The sequence below is a fragment of the Panthera leo genome, chromosome E2, assembly GCF_018350215.1.
Source record: "Panthera leo isolate Ple1 chromosome E2, P.leo_Ple1_pat1.1, whole genome shotgun sequence".
Lineage (NCBI taxonomy): Eukaryota > Metazoa > Chordata > Mammalia > Carnivora > Felidae > Panthera > Panthera leo.
In genome coordinates this window covers 15,235,497-15,260,338 of record NC_056693.1, presented here as the reverse complement: position 1 = coordinate 15,260,338, position 24,842 = coordinate 15,235,497, and the positions used below count along the sequence as shown (strand labels likewise).

The window sequence follows — 24,842 nt, the reverse complement described above, 5'->3', positions numbered from 1 at the left end:
CCCATTTTTGAGTTTATTCTGATTGATTTGATTATTTTTTTTTTTCTCGGTTTCTGGATAAACCACCCTTCTTGGGGACAGGATAATAAAACATGTAATATTTTTCAGAAGGATTCCTACGGTGTTCTCTCTTTTTCTGTCTCCCGTCTCCGTTCTCTGCTTAGCAGAGCCACGGGAGAACCTCTTCCCAGAGCAAGGCTGGGCCTGGGAGATCCCCGTCCCCGTGACTGTAAAAATGGGTGCTACCGGGGACCCGCTCTTGCCAGGCTCCGAGCGCTAAGTCGCGTAGCCTGCACGAGAAGAGTGCCGTCGCCATCCCCGCGTCCGGATGGGGAGAGCAAAGCGCAGAGAAGTGCAGGGAGCTGCGTGGCCAGCATCGCCCGGCTGGTGGGCACTGGAGCCAGAAGCCGCTCCAGGCGGGCTGGCTCCCGCGGCGACGCTCCGAACCGCCGCATCGCGCCAGAGCACCGGCCCCGCGTGCCAGGCAGAGGCGGAGGGGGTCCCGGCGGCTCTTCCGCCTCCGGCCGCAGGTGCTGCTAGGAGAAGGTGGCCACCTCCATCCACTGGGGGAGAGAGGACCGCCGGCTCGAGGCAGAGGTCCCCGGGGAGGACGCCCACCGGCCGCCCCGAGCCGCTCCCTCCGGCCCAGGCTCACCTGTCTGCGGGTCAGGCAGACGACGCCCTCGCCTCCCTCCAGCTGCCGGCTGCAGTGGCCTGTGCGGAGAGGGCGGGCTGAGCACCCGCCGTGGCGCGTGGGAGACCTCCTCCCCCCGGCCCACCCGCGCCCGGGCGGCACTCACGGAAGATGCAGGTGAGCTGGGCTGCGCACGACACGAAGCGCTCGAAGTCCACCTGCAGGCGGCTGTCCCGGTAGCGGCTGGTGAGGGCCTGGGTCAGCTGGTTGTTCAGGTGGAAGCCTAGGGGAGGCCACCGCTGAGCCTCGGCCGTCCCCGTGAGCCCCATCTCGGCGCCGCGCCCCACCGCGACTCTCCCCGGGGAAGACACCGAGCTGCTCCCGCCCCTCGAAGCCCAGCTCTGCCTCGTCCCCCGCCGTGCAGCCGCGGGCAGCTCCCTTCGCTTCTCCGCGCCGCGGCTTTCTCCTCTGTCAGACGGGGACGGTGACGGCCCTGACCCCGCAAGGCTGTGCGAAGATGCCCCACGTAGAGCTCAGAACAGTGGCACACAATGACTGTATGTCAGTCTTATTGTTCTTTAAATTCTGGTGAGTTTCTGTTAATGGACCCTGGAGGATGTTTCTGTGCAGCAAAACGTCGTCAGTCCCACACAGAGCCTCTCTTCATACTCCTACCAGAGGCAATTTCTAAACTTTAGAAATCACCTGATAAAAATCACCTCTGATGACACATCTCAATAGGCTTTTGACAGACCGCATTGCAGGTCAGGTAACCCTCCGAGAGGCAGGGCTGCAGGACGGCTCCCCCTTCCCCCACGTGGCCACATAAACGCAGTTCTGAGGACGATTTCATGGACTTCTGCCACCTCCTAAAGCCCATCTCTGCCCCCTGTTCTGTGCCTTCGTTCACCAAAGAAACGCTTGTCTGGTGCCATCACCTGCTGGGCCTTGTGTGAGGTGCTGTGAACGGCCTGGAGGAGGTCGGGGGCCTGCAGCCCCACCCTGGCAGTGTGACCTCCCACAGCCCCCCGGCCTTCATCTGCCCTGAGCCGGGGGGGACCCTGGCCGGAGGAGGTGGGAGAGCCCAAGAAGGGGCCAGAACCCCTCAGCTGCCCCCTCACATTCCTACTGACCTTTCATGCAGACTGCTTCCTCTGGCCACTCTCGTGTGCTGCCTGGTGTGGGGTCCTGCCCGGGATCCCCTGCCGCTTGGGAAACCCCTCACGCGGTTCACTAGGTCCCTGCTGCCCCTCCCCAGGGCCCCCATTGTCCTTAACCGCCCGGTGGCCTTCGCAGACCACGCCTCATCTACCCCTCCAACCCCTCCTGCACTTGGACTTTGCGCTTTGTCTTGCCTCCCTGGTACACGATGTTCCTTCTGCCCAGAACGCTCCTAAGCCTTGTGCCGCCTCCTCCAGGAAGCCCTCTCCGATCCCCCCGCCCTTCCCGCCTGCAGCGTGGAGCACCTCCTTGGCTCCCTGTGTCCACCCCGTCCCCACCCTGACCCCTCTGGGCTGTCCCTGTCCTTGGTGGCTCTGGAAGCCGCTGGAGGTAAGGGAAGGGTTTCCGGTCACCAAACCCCCAGCGTCAGCCGGCATAGGGCCAGGAGCAGAGCAGGTGTCCGGGGAACACGCAGAGTGTGGCTGAGCTGCAGCAGGTCACTTTTCTTGCTGACCTCCCGCCCCGAGACCTCCCACCATCTCCAGGGGCCCCTGGAGCTTGCTGGTCCCCTCCCCGGCGCTCCCTCCTCCATACACAGTGGGACCTTCCCTTTGCTCTTGGCTCCAGCCCCCCACATACCCTGACCTTGGACTTGCCTTATCTCCTTCCTCTCCTACATATTAAAAAAACGATTTTTCAAAGAGCCTAGGTCCTCATGAGGCCTCATAGAGCTTTGCTTTCTCACCCCACTGATCTTTCCCCTCTGACCACTGCCTCCCCACCCTCCTCCTCTGGCCACACCAGCCCCCTCTCTCATCTCCATTACCTGGCCCCTTGAAGCTGTTGCAGCGGGGCCCACGCTCTGATCTCAGGGCCTTTGCACAGGCTGCCCCTTCTGTCTAGACCGCACCTGGTCCTGTGTCCCCGAGGTTCAGTCTCCCTTAGCACCCTGGTCCTTCCCTGGCCGCTGTGTCCCAGGCCACCACTCCCCCCCCCCCCCACACACACACACACATACACCTGCTTTCTTTTCCCGCCATAGCATGTGTTACCATCTGACCCAGATGATCTTGTTCGTCGTCTGCGGCACCAGAACATCAACCCCCACCCGCAAGAGCACTTTATCAGTCTTCTGCCTAGAGTAACACCAGGCACGGACGAGAGGCCCAGTAATACGAACAGCACAAACCCTCCATCACCCCTCGCTCTCGCCTCTGCTTCTGTCCGCCCGGGACTCCATTTCTGTCTCTGTGCCACACCTCCCAGCCTTCTGACTCCATCTCCCCTCCGCTTGGGCTCTTTTCTTGCACATCTCTGGACTTCAAAGGTTCTCCCCCAGGGGCCCCCTGCCTCTCAGACTGGGTCACAGGCTGTCAGGCTTGCCTCCTGTCCCCCCGTGTCTCACCCTGGGCTTGGCTGTGGCAGACGAGCCCTGGGTGGGGTGGGGTGGGGGGGCGACAGGGAGTTCCCTTCTGGTCCCAGCCCCTCCACGCACGCACATCCCTAACTTGCTTCAGAGCCCAGGGAAAGCCTTGCTCCCTGGCTCCGCCCCCTCGGGCCGGATTTCGTGCTACACAGAGGGAATGAGGCTGTTCCTCTCCTGGAAGAAGCCAGCCTTTCCTAGACCTTTGCCGGGGCAGTGACTAGAAGCAGGTTCCCCCCAGCGCTGAGCCCTGTGGGCTCCTCCCAGCTGCCCTGTGTCCTGGCCATTTTACACGGAGACTCCATCAAGGAGATGGACTCAGGTGCCCAGGGCCCCCCCGGGAGTAAGTACAGGCAGGATTCCAGCCCAAACTCAGGGGACTATGGGCCATTTTACCGCAATGCCCTGGGGACCGGTGCCCGTCAGACACGGGCTCCCAGGCTTCCCCTCTCTTCCCCTTCTGGGAGGCCCTGCTCCAGGCCCCCAGCACCCTCCCAGGCCCATCCCCCCTCGCGCCCCGTCTCCCGGGGGCATCCAGTCCCGGCCAAGAGCTGGCAGCAAACTAAGGTGAGCAGGCAGCCAGGCCTGCGAGAGTACAGCGGGTAGGAAAGGGAGCAGACCCGTCCCCGTGGCACCCGCGCACACACCTGCCGCATTCAGCGCCAGCCTCAGCTCGTACGAGTTCATGGTTCCAGAGGCGTCCTCATCGAACTTGTCAAATGTGGCCTGGGCGGGGAGGCACGGGTCAGTCCCACCCCCCGAGCCCCCCAAGCCCCCTGAAAAGGGGACCTTGGAGGCCAGTCAGCCTGGGTTCCCACCTAGCTCCCTTTCTTCCTGGCTTCGGGCCCTGGGCAAGCAGCTCTACCACTTTGAGCAGGTTGCCCAGTCTGTGAAATGGGAATACTAGTAACAGCCGGACACATCGGGATTCCACCCACCAGGGGCTTCGAGAGGGCTCGGCACAGGGAGGCCCTGGACCACTCCCTCCTCCCGGGCCGGAGAGGCGGGAATTAACACCTCCCGCTGGTAGACAAAGGCCCCTCAAGGGGAGGTGACTTGCCTAAGGTCGCAAGGCCAGAGGGGGGCCCGACCTGGGAGCCAGGATTTCAAACCAGGACCAGAGCCTGTGTTTTCCACCCATGAGCCACTTAGTGCCCCTGGAGGGACCACAGAAGGGCAAGTGGGACAAGGCCAGATCCCTCCAAGTCGTCCCTCCACGTTGGTATGACGTGGTCCACTTTCTCCTCCCCTGGGGCCCCGCGAGCCCACAGGAGACCTATGTCCTCGTTAGTAAAAGTGCCTTACCTTCCGGGAGGAGGTGGCTCCCCCAACCCCCCCCCCCTTACCTGCCACTCCAGGAGATGGCCCCAGAGCTGCTGGAAGTGGTGCAGGGTGAGGCTTCGCCCGTTCTGGGGATGGGGCATCTGGTTAAAGTCATTGTCCCCAGAAGGGGGACACGGGCCCCAGCATGCCCATCCTCCCTGTCCAGGCACTGCCCCCCTCATATACCCCAAAACAGCGCAGCAGCTGCTCACAGGTCCTGAGCCCAATCTCTCGAGGGGTCCGGGCGTGGGACCTGGCTGCAGGAAACAAACGAAGCCGAGTACTTCCTGTGAGCTGGCCGTCATCACGAGTGCTGGGGACTGCCGCTATCCCCTACCACTGTCCTCACGCCAGCAACTGAGGCTCAGAGAGCCAAGTGACCGCCGGGAACTGGCAGAGCCGACATGTGAACCCAGGCAAGGGGATTCCAAGTCCCCTCGTGGCAGCTACGCCCCCTGCCTCCCTTAGAGAAAGGGGGTCCTTTTGAGTGGGGTGGCCTCAGTCCTGCCACAGGCCCCACACGTGGGAAGACGCTGTCACGCGGAGTCCAGGGCTCCCGTGACCTGACTCCCAGCAGCATCATGAATTAACACATATGGGGGGGGGGTCCGTGGGGTCCACCCCGGTCCCCAACTCACCAGGCTCCAGGGCGATGCTTAATAAGGTCTGGAGCTGAGGGGCGCTGAGTGCTTCCTCCTGCTCAAGGAGAGAGAAGGTGTGAGGCCATTCACTCAGGCCGTTCACAACACAGCACAGCTGGGGGCTGACCAAATTAGCATGCTGGCTGGTGCTGGGGACACCGCAGTGACAGAGAGCTTATGGTCCAGGGAGAGCTAGAGACCTGTCCCCAGAGCAGACAGGGCTGCGGTGGAGAAGCACTGGGCCCCTGGAGTCCACAGCAGGCCTGCAGTTGACCAGCCCCGGGGGGAGAGTGTGGGAGAGCTTCCAGAGAAGGGCACGTTAGAAAGATGAGACTTTAGCCGGGGCAGGGGGTGTGAAGGGAGAGAGGGCCATCCAGGCAAAGGTACACAGACTGAGCAAAGGCCCTGAGGCAGGGAAGAGCTGTGAGCACTTTGAGAGCAGAAAGGAGATTTAAGCACAGAGGGACGGAGAAACTAAAGCAAAATGAGACACCCAGGAGGGTGGGGGTGGGGGGGTGGTCGGTGTCCAAGGGGAGGGGTGGACCCCCTCCGTCCTGTCCCCCCATCCTCACCTCTCCGGCCAGCTCCTGAAATAGCTGCTCCAGCCCCAGCTCCAGGGGAACGTAGGGGACCTGTGGGGCAGGGTGGGGGTTGCGTGGGGTTTAGTGCCGGCCCAGAGGACCCCCACCCGGTCCTGCCCCGCAGTGCCCATCCCCTGCAGCCCCTCACCAGGAGGGCGTGCAGGTCGGCGCTGATGACGTCATCGATCTCCCTGCAAATGACACAAGGGAAGTGGGGGAGGGGACGCTCTCCCCCCCCCCCCCTCCGCGTCTGGGGCCCCGGGCAGATCCCCGCGGGGGTCCCGGGAAGCGGGGCCCTGGGGCTCCCGAGGGCGGGTCCGGGTGCCCGGGCTCACACGGCGGTGTGGCGGCGCTCGGAGAAGACGCGCAGCGTGAAGTCGGCCTCGTCGCCGGCGCGGGCGGCGCTGGGCACCACCAGGTAGTGGCCGGGGCGCAGGCGGCAGCGGCGGCTCACGTCGCGGCGGGCGCAGAAGGGCGAGCGGTCGGCGCGCAGCAGGCCGGGCAGGAGCGCGCGGCTGCGCGGGGAGTCCCACAGGCCCAGCAGCTGCGGGGCCAACGCGGCGCGATCGTGACCGTGACCCGGGCCGCCCGCGGTCACGCTGTCCGCCCGCCGCCCTGGCGCCCGGTGCCCGAGCCCCCGGGGCCGGGATCTGGGGGTCCCCGCCGCGACCCACCTCCTCGGGGATCTGTAAGGAGGAAGAACGGGGCGAGTCAGAGCCCCCCACACCTCCCTCTTCTTCCCATTCCGCCATCATCACGCCCCTGCCCCTCAGTCCCTGTCCCGGCCAGCCCATCTGCGACCCCCTCTGGACCCGGCTCCTGTCTGCACCCTGGGCGACCTTCCCTGCCCCTCGTTCCCCACCCCCCACCCCCATGCCCTGGGCTCTGTCCTGTCTCTGACCTCCACCCCTTCAGCCTTCCCAGCCCCTCCACGCCTGTCCCCTGCTGCTTCCGCTAAGCCTTGGGGTCCCACCTGGAACACGTGGAAACCCACGGTGAGGTAAGTGAGGCCCTGGGCCCTCAGGCGCCTGCGGTTGCGCTGGATGAGTGACAGAAGGACGGTGCACTTGGGGATGCGGCCACCCCTCGCAGGGCCCCACGCTCCCGCCGCCCCCCAGCCCCCCCAGGGCCCCTCCTCATCATCGTCCTCTTCCTCATCGGGCTCCAGCAGCGTCAGTCGGAACTGGGGGTTGGTCCAGAAGGTCTCTAGCGGACGGGAGAGAGAGGGGGTCACCCGGCCTGCCACGGCCCTCCCTCCCCCCACCCCCGCCTTGCTCGCTTCTTGGGGCGCCCTCCAGGCCTCACCGTTGCCAGGCTGGCTCCCGCCAGAGTTGAAGCCCCGCACCCAGCGGCCTTGGAAAGTGTGGATGTGCCAGCCACCCCCCGCTGGGCTCGGGCCCAGCACCTCGGGGCTCAGCGAGCAGACCTGGACCGTGTTGAAGCATCGGACGAAGTCCTCCAGCCCCATCCTGCCGGGTGGCCAGCGCTCAGGTCCTCCCCAGCCGCCACCTCCCCGGGGCCCCCGTCTGCCAAAGACCCCAGGATGACCCCCCCCCCCAACCACAACCCTCCCCGATTCCTCAAACATCGCCAAGTACCCATCAGTCCACCAGACGGTACCGCGTCTCCGGAAGGGACCCCAGATCGCTGAGCCCCCCAGCTCCCCCGGATCTCTCCAAGTCCCCGGCAATGCCCCACAGACAACCAAGCTCCATACATTCCTCCCCAATATTGCCAAACTGCCTTCAGCCCCCAAACATCAAGACCCTCGGGCTCTCAGCAGCTGGTATCCTTAAGCCCCTTCAAATGCCCCCGACACCAGCAAGCCTCCTACAATGGCCCTAAATGTTAGCCAGCCCCCTTCAGCCCTCCAAAGATTACTGCTTTTCCCAGTTCCCCTAATATCACTGCGAATTCTTCCTCGACTCCCCCAGATAGAACCCAACCCCGAAGTTACCACCATATGGACAGTTTCTAGCTGTTAAGACTCGTCCCCGTGAACGAGCCCCATGTCCCTGCGAGCAGGCTTCGCCCCCTCCCTGAGCCCCGGGGGCCTGGCGCTGGTCCAGAGGCAGGGCTGGGCTGGGCTCCTCACCAGAACTCGCCATCCTCCTTTTTGACCAGCAGGGCGTCTCGGCACTCGGCGGGGAGCGCGTCCCAGCGTGGGCAGCTAGGGAGACTGGGGGGTGAGGGGAGGGCGGGCGGGTCCGAGCCCCCCACCCACCCCAGATCCATCCCACCTGTCGCTCCAGGCCCCGGTCCACTCCACGCGGCCCCATGGGTTCCGCAGCCGCAGCAGCCGCACCTTGGTGAAGCCCAGGGACACCTGAGGACGGCATCATCCGTGGGCGGTGGCGCCGAGGCACCCCTGTAGCCCGTTCACGGGGGATACTCACCTTGTATGTGCCCGTGACTGAATACGCGTGTCCCTTCACCAGCCCGTCTTCGGTGCGGTACTCGCCCCGATCACTCTGGGCGGAGGACAGGGGATGCTGAGGCCGCGGTGGGGGGACAAGAGAGTGGCTGCTCCTCTCTGCCCCCCACCCCCACCCCCTGCTCCTGCCACCACAGCAGGAGTCAAGCAGACCTCCGAGAGGGTGTCGGATGGGGGAGTGAAGGCAAGAGGGGAAGGAGAGAGAGGAAGATGAGACAAAAATACTTGGAGAGGGCAGAGAAACCCAAAGGACCGGGAATCAGTAACTGAGCACAGGATTAAGCAAATGAATGAGTGAAGGAATTAGACCAATTCAGCGAATGACTATGTGATGGGGTCACAGATGAACATATGACTCAAGCTGAGCCTATGAAAGTCAATCCTAAGACTTTTGCTGAAATTCTCAGAAAGAGGCTTTGCCTTAAAAAAAAGTGGGGGCGGGGGCGGGCGCCTGGGTGGCTCAGTCGGTTAGGCCTCCGACTTCAACTCAGGTCATCGGCTCAGGTCATGATCTCGCGGTCCGTGAGTCCGGGCCCCGCGTCGGGCTCTGGGCTGTCAGCCCAGAGCCTGGAGCCTGTTTCAGATTCTGTGTCTCCCTCTCTCTCTGACCCTCCCCTCTTGATGCTCTGCCTCAAAAATAAACATTTAAAAAAATTTTTTTTAAACCACTTAAATAATAAAAACCACTGGGGTGGTAGGAGGGACCCGCAGTTGTGGGAGCCCTTTGGAGCCCATGAGAGGAATGCCCGCCCAGGAATGAAACTAATCCGGAACCAGGAATAGAAAAACACATTCTCAACATCCACTGGATGAGCACCTGGATTCAGCTGTGCCTGAAGCCCGTTTGGTTATGAGAGCAAATACATTTCCTTTTGACTTGCCGGAGTTGGATGGGTGAGAAAGACCAGCCAGCAGTGAACACAGAACAGAGAAGAAGGCACAGGAGTCCACCCCCCCACCCCCACCCCTCTCAAGCCCTGACTGTGCCCTGGTCCTGGTGGGGGTCCCCATGGGGGTGTGACTCTCTCACCAGGGCAGTGGCGCCCACGAGGGACTCCTTGGCCAAGGCATGGCGCAGGGCGGAGAAGAGGCCTGGGGTGTCTCGCCTCAGGTAGAGTACCTCGCCCACGCCGCCTGTGAAGTCCACGAAGGCCTCATTCATGTGGCCGCCTCGCATCACCTCATAGGAGCCGTGGAGCCTGTGGGGGCAGGTCCGGGGTGAGAACGTCTCGGGCATGTATGAGCATCTCACGCACCGTCCCCGCGCCGGGACCTGGGGTCCCCTGGGGTGTGCGGGTCCAGGGGGCCAACCCTGACATCTGCAGACTCCCAAGGTGGGTAGGGGACTGTGGCACAGTCTGGAAGCCCTTGGAGATTGGACCTGTGGTCCCTGGGCCACACGACTGTGTGATGTGGGAGATCACAGGAGAGCTCTGCCAGAATTCTGGGCATCCCGGGAGCCGTGTCTGAAACTCTGAGTCTCCGGGAGATGTCCGCGTTGGGGGTGATCTCTATGGGGCTTGTGGGGGATTTCAGAGCCACAGGGTGGAGAAAAGCAAAGATCGAGGGTTCCATGGACTCCACTCAATATTTGGGAGGTGCTTTGGGCTTCCCAGTATAGTAGGAGAGATTTTTTCTGGATTCTCAGGTCCCCCAAGGGGGGAGATCTTAGCTCTGGTGGCTCCAGGGCCCGAGAGAGGAGATTTCAGGCTCCTGAAGAATTGCGAGGGTTGGCGGGTCTCTAGGAACGTTTTGTGTGAAGTGTGGATAGAGGGAGGTATTGATAATTTGGAGGCCCTCGGGGGATGGTGTGACCTCGGGGGCCTGGGAGCCGTGACGTGGTTTGGGACCCTTGGCGGGCCGTGTAGAGGGTCCCAGCCGTCCGCCTCCGGGGACCCCTTGTGGGGTGGGGCCTGCCGGCTGGGACGTGTACTGGGTCCTTACTTGGCATAGGCCTTTTCCAGGAGCGGGGCCCAGAACTCGTTCCGCTGATCTGAGCGCACGAATATCAGCTTCCCGTCACGCACCGGCAGCCTGTCGTCCACCACGACGTCCACCCAGCGGCCAAACTGCCAGAGCTGGTGCGAGAAGGGCAGGGTCCAGGCTTCCAAGGACCCCATCCTCCGACCCCAAGCCCTGCCGCACCGGCCCATAGATTACAGCCCCAAGGGGACAGTGTCAACGGTGACATCCATGTCACCGTGGGGGAGACTGAGGCATGAACAGAGGTCCTGAGCTCTACCTGGAAGTGGAAGACACCTGCGTAGCCCCCTTGGAACCCCTGTCCAGGGGGCACCACCCGGCACAGGAGTCGGGGATACAGAGTGAGGGAGGCAGCGGCCGCAAGAAACCAGCAGTTACCTGGGGGGGAGAGATGAGGACTGGGGGAGCCTGGAAAGAGGGAGACTGAGGCGTGGGGAGAGGAGAGCCTGAGGGGGAGACCCAGGGGCCGAGCCGGCAGGGTCCCAGCTGCAACTTGCCAGATCTGGGGGCCCCAGAGGGGTTCGGTGGTCTTACCTAGACGCCCCTGACACACGTCTGTTCGGCTCATGTCCTCACAGATGAACTGGGGCTCAGCGCAAAACTCCTGGGGGGGTTGGGGGATTCCAGGCCTCAGCCAGGAAAGGGAGGGAAGGAGCAACCGAGAGGTCCGATGCCTGGGTCCCCTCCTGCCCTCACTGCTCCAGGGCAATGAGCGCCTCCAACCCCGGGAGAGGCTCGTAAAGCCCGTGGACAGGGATTCGGCTTCCCTGGGCCTCGCCAGACCCAGGAGTCAAAACAGCCAGCCCTCCTCCTCGTATCCGGGGCTCCCAGTCTCCTCCTCCCTCAGACCCAGGGGCCCAGCCCCCACAGCCCCCTCCTCCCTCAGACCCAGGGGCCCAGCCCCCACAGCCCCCTCCTCCCTCAGACCCAGCGGCCCAGCCCCCACAGCCCCCTCCTCCCTCAGACCCAGCGGCCCAGCCCCCACAGCCCCCTCCTCCCTCAGACCCAGCGGCCCAGCCCCCACAGCCCCCTCCTCCCTCAGACCCAGCGGCCCAGCCCCCACAGCCCCCTCCTCCCTCAGACCCAGAGGCCCAGCCCCCACAGCCCCCAGCCACACATTACATGGGGCCTCAGCCATTCCACCCCTTTGGCCTTCTCCGAGTCCGGCCCCAGCTCATCGTAGCCAAGGGCATCGGGGCCAGCAGGGAAGTAAGGATCGCGGAACAGGATTCCCTCATCCAGGCAGGCTGCTCGGATCGCCTCGTATCTCTGGCCCCGAAAGGGCTTCGGGCCCCTGGTCCCAGGCCCTGCCTCCTCGTCCACCAGTTGGATAGTGACCCTCCTGCTGCCACACGCCATGGGGACACTCTGGGCTCCCAGGCTGGCCCCCGGGCCCTTTAACCTCCTGAGTCATGGGGGTGGGGCCTCCCCTCCATCAGAGCTCCGATGGGGGTCTTTAGGCAGCGAGGAGCCTTCCCTTATTAATACTAATTGATGGTTTGGGGTGCTAGGCAGCGGGGACGCCTCTTCTGTGGTTTCCTCCCCAGGGCGTGGGGCCTTCAGTTGTGGCTGGGCCAGAAACTTAATGGGCTTGGCCGACAGCAGGAGGGAAGGCGGGCAGAGCTGAGGGACAGAGAGTCCTGGAAGGAGGTCAGTGTGGGGGTGTGTTTCTGCCATCTCGTCCCTGCCCCTCCCTCTGTGGAGCTGGGGCCACAGGGGTGAGGAGGGCGGCGTGTTTATCCTGCTTGTCTCCATCTCTCCTCGTCTCTCCATCAGACGGTTTCTCTCTCTGCCGTGGTGTCTCTCTTCTCTGTCTCGGCCTCACTGTCTCTGTCTCTGTCCATCTCTGTTGTCTCCTCTTGTCTTCCTCTGCTTTTATTTTTCCTGTTGTTGTTTTTAGCTCTTAGTTTTTGTCACTATATCTGTGTCTCTGTCTGTATCTCCCTCTGTCTCCATCCCTCTCTCCGTATCTCTTTGGGGGTGTCTCGTTCTCGCTGTACCTTCTGTCTGGTGCATGCCTCCCAGTCCGTCCCTCACCACCCTTTTCTCTGCCCCTGTAGCTTCTCAAGTCACCCAGGGTGGACCCCGGGCCCCCTCTGGCTCACTCGTCCCGGGACACCAGGACCCTGTCTCCCCCTTCCCCGACACGGCAGACCTCGGCCTGTTTGCCCCACACAGGGCTGACTGTGGAGGGCCCACTCTGCACCTACCTGCCCCGGGTCGGGAGGTGGGCCCGCCGTGACCGTGACCGTGACCAGTGACACCCCACCCTACCCACGCGCCGCTCAGGGTCCAGTGGAGCGATATTTCCCCAAAAGGAAGCTGGAGCCTTTGGAAGAAGTGATAGAAATTGGTTCTGAGAGGCCACAAACTCACCAGTCTGGGTCCTGGCAGACTTTTACCCCCAGCGGGGGTCCTCTGCACTGTCACCTCTGTGGCAAGAGATGTCCCTGAGTCCTCAGGCATTCTTCCCTCCGAATGGACCGAAAGACACTGTCTGAGCCCCTGGCTGTGTGGCCACCAAACAGGGATCATAAAACAGGGTACCGTCCTGTAGAATTGCCAAGGCCACCCCCTCCCCCCCCCCCCCCCCCGCCATGTGAGGCAGGTGACAGTGGTTTGGAACACCTGCCAGGGTTAAGAGCCAAGGGGCTGGGGTTCATGCCACTTACAGACTGTGTGTCTTGGGCAAGTCACTTAACCTCTCTGTGCCTCAGTTTCCTCATGTCTACAACAGGAATGATAATAATAGGACCAACGTCAGAGGGTTGTCCTGAGAAGCAAATGAGTGAACCCGCGGGACATGTTCAGAGCAGCACCTGACACGTGGATGCTCAGGAAACAGCTGTTCCCAGTGTATCTGAGGCCCCCATTCCCACCGACAGGTCACAGCCCTTTCCCCTGTTTGCCCCCCAAGTACTACTACTAACAGTAGGAGGAAGCATTGAATAAAACCTGACTGACACCTGGCAGTGAGCAGGAAACTGCCTGTGGAGACTGCCTGTCAGATCCCAGACCGTTCGCCACCTGCCCGGCCCCTCCTGGCCTCCGTCCGCAGGTCCCCGCAGGTCCCCGCTGGCCACAGCTCTTCCTAGCTCCCTGCCGGCTGCCTGCCCTGGTGCAAGGCTCTGATCACATCCCACGAACAAGAGTTCGCTTGATTCTCCATCTCCCTCCTTACGTCCAGGGTCCCAGATACGCCTTCCCCCGCCAACGAAAGAAAAACGCATTGATGCCAGAGTCCTGGACGTCTGTTGCTTTGGGAGCCGAGTATCCTCCACCGATTTTTCTGGAATCGGCACCCCCAATACGTTTTGGGGATCCAAGGGTCCTTTAGTCTCAAGCCGTGTGGCTCCAGGACGGCTGGCCCCTCCCCCGAGCTCCGGGGAGGAGCGTTTGACCCAAACCAGCCAATCGGAGCAGCGCAGCCCTGGCCACACCCCCTGCTATTCCCGGGAGACTCCGGACACGTGGCTTCTCTTTCTCTGGGGCCACGAAGCTGGTGGGAGGGAAACCCCGAGCAGCCAGACTCCACGGACTCGGCCACCTTTGTCCTGAGACCCGTCCTGAGAATGACAGCGCTGAGCAAAGCACCTCCAAGCGACAGGGAAAGAAAGATTCCGTGAGCATAGTCTCTCAATGCGGATGTGCTTGAAGCCAGACTTTTACATTCAAGGAGCCAAGAAATTCTGCCCCTCTCTTTTCCCCAGTTTTAATTTCAATTTAACGGTCTTTTTCTTTGTCACTAGAAACCAAAAGAAACCTTTCCAACCTTCCGGGCATGATTTCTGCAACCATGCCCAGGACACTAATTCCCTATGGAGTAAGAGATCAGGTACCAGTTTCCTCCATTTCTACCCCTTACATAACCCGCAAAGTGTTCTTGCTTCACCAAGTTAGGGCTGCACTTGAGCCATTAAGACCAAAATATATATATATACGTATATATATATATATATATATATATATATATATACGTATATATATATATATATATATATAGGTATATATATATATATATATATATATATATATATATATATACCTAACACACTATCATGAAAAGGAAAAGCCCCACTCCTGGGTGCAGGAGGTATCTGTTACACGCATAACAAACAGCAAATGCTTACTACTTTTTTTTTTTTTAATTTTTTAAATGTTTATTTCTTTGAGAGAGAGAGAGAGCAAGCAGGGGAGAGAGAGAGGAGACACAGATTCCGAAGCAGACTCCAACTCTGAGCTGTCAGCACAGAGCCCGACGCGGGGCTCAAACTCATGAACCGTGAGATGACGAGGAACTGAAGCCAGACGCTCAACCGACGGAGCCGCCCAGGCGCCCCAGAGCATGGCTTGTTTTTTAGTTTTTGGTTTTGTTTGTTTAATATTCTCCCATGTGTAGAATTCCTTCTGAGAGGTTTTCTGGTAACAAATTACCCAGTAGTGAGCTTGTGTGAGGGGAAAGTCCCACCTCTAATTCCTGGCAGCTACTGATCCCTCCCCGGGGAGAACTGAGATCTGAACACAATACTGGGCTTACACCGATTAGCAGCCGGAGGCGAGTGTGCTGGAGAACGAAGCCCACCCCGACAGGGGAGCAGAGCGGAGACCTGCCCCGTCTGGACTAGCCAGAGACAGAGCAGTCGCTGACGATGATTCATAGGTAGGAACAAAAATAGATTTGCAACCTGTCCTATAAGGTGGGTTTTTTTTTAATGTATATTTATTTTTGAGAGAGAGAGGGAGAGGGAATTCGAGCAGAAGAAGGGCAACGAGAAGGTGAGAGAGAGAATTCCGAAGCAGACTCTGCACCGTCAGCGCAGAGCCTGATGTGGGGTTCGAACCCACGATCCATGAGGTCATGCCCTGAGCTGAAATCCAGAGCTGGACCCTTAACTGACTGAGCCACTCAGGCGCCCTGATGTAATTTTGATGAAGTCCCCGCAGGCTATCCTTCTAGGTGCTCTGAACTCACCTTTCATGAAAGGTTCATTTCAGGGGCACCTGACCACATCCTTGAGGACCATTCGGTTAGCCATAGAGCTAACCAGGCAACTAGGGTCCTTCTGGAACCATCGAGCGATCACAGGATGATTTAGAATTCATGCCTTGGGCACCATTCCTGAAGGTGAATGATGAAGGTTCAGTAGATTCTGTTATTGTTTTTTGTTTGATTATTTTAAATGTTTTAGTTTTATTCTATTTTGAGAGAGAGAGAGAGAGAGAGAGAGAGAGAGAGAGAAAGCACAAGCAGGGGAAGGGCAGAAAGAATCCCAAGCAGGCTCCTCACTGAGGATGCGGGGCTTGAACTCACGAACCATGAGATCATGACCTGAGCTGAAGTTGGACGCTTACCCAACTGAGCCACCCAGGCGCCCTGAAGGTTCACTGGATTCTTACATGCTGTTCAAACAAGGGTGGCGAGTATCTGAAATATTTGAGCCAACATTGCATGTTACCAGTTTCACCAATAACAGCCCATTTTTACACACATTACATTAATTTTTCTTTTCTTAAGTAAACTCTATGCCCAACGTGGGGCTTGAACGCATGACCCTGAGATCAAGGGTCCTTTGCTCAACCGACTGAGCCAGCCAGGGCGCCCCCACTAAGTTAATCATTAATAAGCCACTCGATACGCAAATGAAAACCCACTTCTAACATTCGTCATGCTAATTAATGGAGTCTCTTGTGTTTCTCAAAGGTAAATAGGTGAAGCTCTTGTATTGTCTATCGGACTTTTCACCACATGCTGGCTATTTTGGAAGTGCGGATTTCAGCGTAGGTCACCTGAGGGTCCCTAGAGCATACCTTAATGACACATGTATTTGTATTGTCCTGTGTCTTAGGTTGAGTTCCTTAGAAGCGGGCCCAAAGACAAAGAACTGCCTGCAAAAAGGCTCTTGTGGACCCTGAGGCGATACCCCCAAAAGGAAGTGAGGGGGGCAGGATTGGGCTGAGGGACGACTTGGTTGAGATAAGCCTCAGACAATGCTATGAGGGGACCTGGAGCCGGGGTGGCCACTCTACTGCTTGTCCCCAGTTGAAGCAATGGGATCAGGACCCGTTTTATCTCCCAGGACCATCCAGTCACTGGCAGGGATCAGCCCCTGGGAGGGGCATGGCCTTGGGTGAGGCCGTTCTCTGTGACTGAGGGCACATCCAGTGAGGGGCACAGCGGAGAGATGTAGCAGCCTGAAGCCCCAGCCTCCTAGCTCTGTCCATGACCTAGCTCAGGTCATGATCTCACAGTTCGTGAGTGGGATCCTCGCATCAGGCTCTGTGCTGACAGGTCAGAGCCTGGAGCCTGCTTCGAATTCTGTGTCTCCTCCCTCTCTGCCCCTCCCCCACTTGCTCTCTCTCTCTCTCTCTCTCTCAAAATAAATGAAAAACATTTTTAAAAATGCATATAATTATAATGAATAGAATATATTATCAGAGCTATGTTAATAGAATTAAATTATGTTGTTATTAAATAAGAAAGAATGACACAGTAAACTAAGTATATATAAGTTTTTAATACAACAAAGTAAGTGGAAGAAATAATAAACACAAAAGTAAATGTAAGTGAATTAGAGAATCAGAGAAACAATAAAATGATTTCAGGCACTGTTGTATACTAAAACTTACAAACTATTGTTGAAAGAAATTAAAGAAGACTTCAGTAAATGGAAAGATATCCTATGTTCATGGATCCAAAGACTTAATATTGTTAAGATGACAATACTCCCCAAATTGGTCTACGATACCTATGAAAATCACAGCTGATTTTGTTTTTCAGAAACTGACAAGGAAATTCTGAAGTTTATCTGGAAAGGGGCACCTGGCTGGCTCAACTGGTTGAGCGTCTGACATCGATTGGCTCAGGTCGTGATCTCGCGGTTAATGAGTTCAAGCCCCACATCAGGCTGCTGTCAGTGGTGGATCCCTCTTCAGATCCTCTCTCCCCCTCTCTCTGCCCTTTTCTCGCTTGTGCTCTCTTACAAATAAATAAACAGATAAAACTTTACAAATACTCTCTTACAAATAAATAAAAGCAAGAAGAAAAAACAACACATACATCTATGATCAATTAAATATTGAGAAGTGTGTCAAGACAATACAATGATGAAAGAATAGTCTTTTCAACTGGAAATCCATGTGCAAAAGAATGAAGCTGGGCCCCTTCTTCACAACATACACACAAATTAAATCAAATGGTCTATATATTAAATATATACACATATTTGAACTGGCAAACTTTTAAAAAATTATCTTCTTTTCTTTTTCTTTTTGAGAGAGAGAGAAAGAGTACAAGCTGGGGAGGGGCAGAGAGAGAGAGGGAGACACAGAATCCAAAACAGGCTCCAGACTCTGAGCTGCCAGCAGAGAGCCAGAAGCGGGGCTTGAACTCACGAACCGTGAGATCATGACCTGGCCAAAGTCGGACGCTTAACCGACTGAGCCACCCAGGTGCCCCTGAAATGGCAAAAGTTTCTAAGTACAGCACAAACCTCAATTTTTTCCTGAGAATAGATTGCCAACATGCTGCGTTTTCACCTCCAAATACTGTAATATGTAATGATACTTTGTATAAACACGAACATTCTCCACTATGCACAAGGTAAGATGGAAGTGAAAACGGGGGGGGGGGGGGGGGGGGGGGGGGGAGGGCCGGGCACCTGGGTGGCTCAGTTGGTTGAGCGTCGGACTTCGGCCTAGGTCATGATGTCGCCATTCCCAAGTTCAAGCCCGGTGTCAGATTTTGTGCTGGCAGCCCAGAGCCTGGAGCCTGTTTCAGATTGTCTCCCTCTGTCTCTCTCTTTCTCTCTGCCCCTCCCCTGCTCATTTTCTGTCTCTCTCTCTCTGAAAAATAAACAAACATTAAAAAAAAGAAGTGAACATCAGGAAATTAACACGGATGAATCACCATCATCCAACCTAGTTTACCAGTGGTGCCAACAATGTCTTACTTTTTCACTATACTTTTTGAAATTTGTCCCATACGGGTTGGTACCCAAATTTCCTTTTTTTCTTTCTGTTTTTTTTTTTTTAATCCTTATTTATTTTTGAGACAGAGACAGAGCGGGAGCGGGAGAGGGGCAGAGAGAGAGACGGAGACACAGAATCCGAAGCAGGCTCCAGGCTCTGAGCTGTCAGCATAGAGCATGATGCGGGGCTTTAACCCAGGAACCAGGAGATCATGAACTGAGCCGAAGTCCCTCGTTTAAGCGATGAAGCCACCCAGGCGCCCTCAAAAAATTCTTAAACGTTCCAAAATTACACGACACAGACAAATAAAATAAAAATTAGTTCATTTAACAGACAGCCCTGGTGTACCAATGGCTGTAGATATTCTCAGGTCTCCCACTGGGAGAGGAGGAACCACCCAAAATATACAAAGAAGGGCCCAGAAAGAAGAGGGGCTGCTGCAGGTGGAAGATCTCAAGTACAGAAGAAGTTCAGATGCTGAAAGGACTCGAATTCGCCCAGATTTGGAAGTCCCACAAAGTTTTGCATCCTCAGACGAAACCTGGGTAATCCTACCTCCAGTACCGACCGCCAGCGTGGCAACTTCGACAGAGGCCACAAGGAGGCGACGTGTACCCCGCAAGGAAGCCGGCCGGAAACTACGGGCAAAACCCTCCAGGGGCGTGGCTCCAGACTTGCCCAGACCCGGACCCGAGCCCCAGCCGCAGTGGGGGTACCGGCCAGCGCGCCGGGTCTCCATCTCATAATAACGGACCCAGCCTGGCGATTGTCGCATCGCGGAGTCACGACTTCCCTCCACGCATAGCCATTAAGTGCTGAGTAGTCACCTTCGACTAGAAAATCGCCTGGCAGTGGGGGTTGACTGGGGGTCTGCGTGAGCGCCCACTACACAGACCCCCTGGTTGTCACACCGCAGGGCCAGGGCCCGGGGCCATCTGTGAGCACAGGTGGAGAAGGGTGAATGTGGGGCTCGTGAGGACTGGTAACATTAAATAAAATAAACATTATATAAATAATAAAATACATAAAATAAAATACATAAAATACATAAAATAAATAAACATTATAAATAAATAAATAAATAAATAAATAAATAAATAAATAAAATAAATAAACATTAAATAAAAACACCCTTCCAGATGACCCATGTGTCAAAGAAGAAATCAAGAACTGGGTTGCCTGGTGGGGTCATTCCATAGAGTGTGACTCTTGATCTCGAGGTCATGAGTTTGAACCCCATGTTGGGTGTAGACATGACTTAAAAATAAAATCTTAATGGGGCGCCTGGGTGGCTCAAGTCGGTTGAGTGTCTGACTTCGGCTCAGGTCATGATCTCACCGTTCATGGGTTCAAGTCCTGTGTTGGGGTCTGTGCTGACAGCGCGGGGCCTGGAGCCTGCTTCGGATTCTGTGTCTCCTCTCTCTCTCCCCCTCCCCACTCTTGCTCTGTCTCTCAAAAATAAATAAATGTTAAAAAATAAAAATAAAAATCGCTAAAAAAAGAAGAAATCAATAGTTAACATTTTTTTGAATCCTTACTACGTGTTAGTCACTGGGCTAACCATTCTTTCAATCCTTAAAACCACCCACTGAGGCAGAGATTCTTATTTATCTTTTTAAAAGTTTATTTATTTATTAAGATTATTTTATTATTTTTTTAATGCTTGCTTATTTTTGAGAAACAGAGACATAGCATGAGCAGGGGAGGAGCAGAGAGAGGGAGACACAGAATCCGAAGTGGGCTGCAAGCTCCAGGCTCTGAGCAGTCAGGACAGAGCTTGAGGAGGGTGGGGAAGAATTGAACTCCCTGAACTGGGAGATCATGACCTGAGCCCAAGTCAGACACTTAACTACCTGAGCCACTGAGGCACCGCTCGGACCACCTTTGCCAGTTGTGCCAATAACTACAATTTCTCTCCACTGCTATCTGTGGAAATTTACACCCTACCCATGTGTTATCTCTAGAAACACTTTTGTTAATTACAAGTACTTGACATTGGCAAATAAAAATGAATGCTAAGTCATTCAACAATGAGCCCTGGGGAACGAGGGGAATTCAGACTTTCTCGGGTCCACCACTGCAAGAGGGGACCCTTCCTTACACCATCCCACCCAGAGAGACGGTCTCAAGGGCTCGGTATGGGGAGGGTGGTTTCCCCGGAAGGATCTCAGGGGCAGAAAATGGGTCCTGAAAAGGCTCAGACCCTACGCTCTGCTTCCTGTCAGGTCAGGAACGGTCCTCTGCTTGTGAGGACTGCAAAGCCCACAGCGGCCCAGGGAAAGGGAGGTCTGTCACCTCTGGGGCGGGCTCCAAGCGTGGGACAGCCCTCCTGGGGAGTGGGTGGGGATTGTCCCGGGCTCTGGATCCTAGCCTATCATGCGACGCTGGAGCGCTGCCACACGGCGGGGTCCTGCAGAGACGGGTCCTGCGACTCAGACAGCCCAACACCAGAAATGCACCACTGCGGGTGGGGGGTGACTGGGCGTCTGCGTGTGAGCGCCCACTACCCCGACTCCCTGGTTGTCGCTCGGGCAGGGCCAGGGGCACAGGTAGAAAGAAAGGTGGGAAGGGGGCTCGTGAGCGCGCAGAGACCCAGAGGACTGGTCGCGGTGTCCCCCAGCCTCCCCACCGCGCCACCCCCCCCCCCACTCGTCCCCACGCAGCTCCTCCGGGAGTTGCCGGTTCAGTGCGCGTCTGCCCCGGGGACACGGGCGGGAGCCTGTCCCCACTCCGCCACAGCTGGGAGGCCGGCGACGCCCCATCCGCTGCCCCGCCCACCCCGCCCAGGCCCGCTCCCCGCACCCCAGGCGGGAGAGCGGGGATACAGGTGAGACGAGGAGGGCAGCGGCGCGGGGAGCCCGCACAGGCCAAGGCACCGTCTCCACCATTTCGGGGTCTCAGGGACCAGACGTGCGGGGACTCGTTCGCCCGTTTGCAGACGCAGCGGCTCGGAGCTCCGATGTTCCGCAGAGGGGGCACCGAGGGGAGCTTGAGCCCGCTCCAAACCCCCATCAGCTGTCCCCACCGCACGACCGCCGGGTCGGGCGGGGCCGTCCCGCAAAGCGCCGCTGGACACCAGCCAACGCCCACCCCCACCCGATCGCGGCCCTCCGGAGGCGTCCCGGCCACACACTGCCCTCCGAGGCCGCGGGGCCCCACTCCCGCCCCGGCCGCCGCATCGCTGTGATCCTTCGTCAGGGTCTTCCCCGCTCTGAACCTGCTCTCCGCGTCCAGACGAAGGACACCCGGGCACAGACGGGGCGCACACACGCGGACTGAAACTTTATTTGCCCTCCCGCGCCCGGGACCCCGGACCCCGGACCCCCGACCCCCGACCCCGCCGCCCGCCCGGAGGCTCAGAAGATCTTCACCGACTGCAGCTGCAGGTCCCCGCCCACCTCCAGGAGGCGCACGCGCGCCGGCGGGATCCGGTAGCGGAAGTGGTGGTACTCCGCGTCGCCGACCACCGCCTGCGGGGCCGAGGGGGGCGGGGCGTCAGGGGCCGGGGGCCCCGAGTCCCCGGGGCCGAGAGGCGCCCCGATGGCCGTACCTCTTGTCGTGGTCCTCACCTGGGCCACCTGTCTGGCGCGGACGCGCGCTTAAGGCGGTGGCTGTTACGGCCCCGCCGGCGGCGTCCACGGCCTCCCTCCGGCCGCTCGCACTGAACGTGGGGAAGGGCCTGGGCGCTGGACGCTGTGCAGCGACCACTCCCCGAGGACACGCGCGTCCCGGCCCAGTCGCCCAGCCATCGGGGCCCCTGCTCCGGGACACCAGGGCCCCGCTTCCCGCTAGGGGCCACCCACCCTCCGGGCGCTGGGTCCTTGCCGCCCGGTCCCTGCCACGGCCACACCCTTGCCTTCGGGCACACGTGGGCTTGCGCCAGGGGAAGAAGAGGGACGGACCGGACGTGGGCCCCGCCTTGGCCGGGCCTTTGCCCCCCCACCTCCACCAAGAGCCTTCCTGGCTTGCCTGGACTGCAGGCGGGGCGGGGGTCTGGGCGCCCGCGCCTGTGGGTGGCAGGGACTCACCTTGAACCCTTCTTCGGTGGCGATGAGGAGCACGTCGAAGGGCTGCCCATGCTGGAAGGGAATGCCTGAGCCGCGCTCCTCCCGGCCCCAGGTGCCCTGCTCCAGGCTGTTGAAGACCACCGTGGACTCGTCCAGCCGCGGGTTGAAATGGAGGGCAGCCTCCCCGCCCGGCCCCTCGCCGCACAGCAGGTTCACATAGAACCTGGTAGTGGGGGGAGGGAGGAGAGGATAAAGGTCACAGGCCAAGAAGCACCCTACCAAGATCAGGGACCAATGTACAGGACTCCCCACCGCCAGGCCGTGCCAATTCATAGGCACCGGAGAACGTCCCACGCCACAGGGGGAAGGGTTGTGGGCCGGTGGCCAGGGACCCACCCTCCAGGGCGTCCAAAAGCTCCAGGGACCCTGGACCCGCGTGCACCTAGCGAGGGTCACTATGCTATGGCCCCGGGTGCCCCTCATTTCCAAAGCCTCTAACGTTTGCCGTGGAGTCACGATGCTGACGGCCAGGGTGCTCTCTGTTCCTAGGGCATCCCCGTTGCCAGAGGGCTGGGCACAGCACCACGGGCCCGCACGTTTGCAGGCACCGCAGATTCCCAGGAAGCCTGCCCTTCCCAGACCCGGAAGTCCTACGACCGACCGCTTCGGCCTCCCAGGTGCCCAGGGCACCTGCAGATCGCAAGACTTCTTTCCAGGGTTCTGGCATTCAGACTGGGAGCCATAGGACTCTAGATGGGAGCCCTGGGATGGCTCTGGAAGCCCCGGATCCCTAGGGAGACGTAGGGACCCCAGCTACACAGTCACGGGACAAGTAAGCGAAGACTTCAGATTCCAGAAGGTCAGCGATGGCCCGGGGAGTCTAAGACCCTGTGGGCCAAGGTGGCTCTGGTGCCCTCGTGTCTGGGCTGCAAGAAGTCTGAGCCAGCTGAGCCTGGACACCTCCCAGCCTTACCTCTGGGGCCTGGGGTCTCACCTGCCGGCCTTTTCCGGGACGACGCCGCGAATCCTCATCACGGTGCCCACCCGGATGCCCTCGGGCAGCGACGTCTTGTGGGGCACGTTCTGCAGGTTCAGCGGCGGGGAGTCCGGAGTCCGAGGGAACCAGGGGCGCGGACGAGAGACACACGTGGGTCGGCCCCAGGCAGAAAGCATCCGGGACCCAGATCGGCAGAATCCGTGAGAAGAAAAGGCCCAGAGACCAAGGAGAGAGAGCCAGAGCCAGACAAAGAGCGGGAGAGCCAACCACGAGGGATCAACGGAGAAGGGGAGAATCCAGAGAGGCAGATGGGAGCATGGGGATGGGTCGGGTCCACCCGGGAGCCACAGCCCAGACCCTTGGTAGCACACCCTGGCACCCACTTTGTCCTTCCCGGCGGGACACCTCAGCCAGGCCCAGCCCCTCCCCGAGTCCGGTGCCGCCTTGGGTCCAAGCCCCCCGGGCCCCGACGCCCCCCGAAGGCACTCACAGAGCTTCCCGCCATGGCTGGGACGCTGGGGCGACAGGCGTGGTGGTGGGTATGGCTGCTGGGACCTTAAATAGAAGCAGAAGCAGGGCGTGGCAGCCCCCGCTGACTCACCCCCAGCCATTTCCACACCCACCGCCCACACCTGGCACAGACCCTGGCCCTGGGGCCACCCGGCGGCCCAGCGCCTTCTTGCTGGGCCCGGGACTTCCCTCCACTCACTGAGGGTTCCCCGTCCACCGCCTGCCCCCTCCGTTGAGCTAAGAATCCTGAAGACAGTTAAGGACGAACCACCAAGGACAGAGGGCCCCCAGGGGCCACCATCCATCCCGGGCCATGTCCCTGCCGCTTGGCACAGAGGAAAGGGTCTTTGCCCATTTTATCTTGGACATCTGGGGCCCCGAGAGGCCCACCCGGGCCTGGAAGCGGGGACCCCTCTCTCCCAGGCTGGGACCTGCGCCCTGGGCTGAGGACACGTCCCCCGAAATTCCAGCTCACGCTCCCTCGCGTGACGGTGACCCCGGCAAGGACAACACTGTGCCCGCGTGGCTCCGGGGGGCAGGACGTGTGCCTGATGAGCCGCGTCTCCCGGGGCCTAGAGCAGCGGCTGGTACACGGTCCGGGCTCCTCAAGTGCGCCTGAAAGACGAATAAGGAGTGACACCAGCGCCTGGTCTGAGGCCCTGGGCGCCTGGCGCACACAGGTCCTCCCGGGCGCTCACCGCTAGCCGAGCGGGGAAGGGGATCACTCACCCCCACTTCACAGACCAGGAAACAGAGGCTCAGACACGGGAGGCCATTTGCCCGAAGGCGCACGGCCGGGCGATCCCTGGGTGAGTGTCTCTGCCCTTCTTCAACTCTGGCGGGTTCTGCCTTGTTTCTTCTGTCCCTGGGAATGCCCTGGTGTCTCTCCCTGGCCCTCTGGCTCGGACTCTCCCTCCCTCCCGGGTGGCCCTGTCTGCTTCTCTTCCTCAACGCCATGTCTCCTTCCTCCTCCCAGAATGGCTGCCGCTCTCCCAGCCACGTTCGGGTCAGGGGAGGCAGAGGGGGGCCGTCCTGGGACCCAGCCGCGCCCTGACCCAGGAGCAGCGACGTGGGATCCTCCACTCAGGCCCACAGCCCAAGATTCCGTAGTCCAAGATTCCAGAAGAAGAATCCAGGATGGGAAGGGTGGGGTCAGAGGGAGAATGCTGAAAGAAGGTTC

The 24,842-nt window shown here is 59.2% G+C and overlaps 2 protein-coding genes across 3 annotated transcripts; both read right to left on the bottom strand.

Moving 5' to 3' along the window:
* Window positions 1–16: 16 nt before the first annotated feature.
* Window positions 17–11,692, bottom strand: CAPN12 (calpain 12). The gene is made up of 21 exons (XM_042920300.1): window positions 11,303–11,692; window positions 10,715–10,784; window positions 10,440–10,558; window positions 10,142–10,275; window positions 9,228–9,396; window positions 8,160–8,234; window positions 8,004–8,089; window positions 7,859–7,933; window positions 7,069–7,232; window positions 6,737–6,969; window positions 6,438–6,449; window positions 6,099–6,307; window positions 5,912–5,954; window positions 5,755–5,814; window positions 5,180–5,237; window positions 4,728–4,798; window positions 4,565–4,627; window positions 3,866–3,944; window positions 801–917; window positions 656–714; window positions 17–563 (listed from the first exon to the last, which is right to left on the bottom strand). The coding sequence occupies exons 1-21, from the start codon at window positions 11,537–11,539 to the stop codon at window positions 537–539; spliced, it is 2,160 nt and encodes a 719-aa protein (XP_042776234.1). The 5' UTR covers window positions 11,540–11,692; the 3' UTR covers window positions 17–536.
* Window positions 11,693–20,992: 9,300 nt separating this feature from the next.
* LOC122208647 (galectin-7-like) lies at window positions 20,993–24,744 on the bottom strand. 2 transcript variants are annotated; one of them, XM_042919915.1, is made up of 6 exons: window positions 24,392–24,744; window positions 23,862–24,277; window positions 23,643–23,707; window positions 23,150–23,238; window positions 22,177–22,378; window positions 20,993–21,618 (listed from the first exon to the last, which is right to left on the bottom strand). In XM_042919915.1, the coding sequence occupies exons 2-6, from the start codon at window positions 23,965–23,967 to the stop codon at window positions 21,505–21,507; spliced, it is 576 nt and encodes a 191-aa protein (XP_042775849.1). In that variant the 5' UTR covers window positions 23,968–24,277; window positions 24,392–24,744; the 3' UTR covers window positions 20,993–21,504. The 2 variants fall into 2 exon arrangements, with proteins under 2 accessions (XP_042775849.1, XP_042775850.1); XM_042919916.1 differs by having other exon boundaries at window positions 20,995–21,618; window positions 24,094–24,277.
* Window positions 24,745–24,842: the final 98 nt, after the last annotated feature.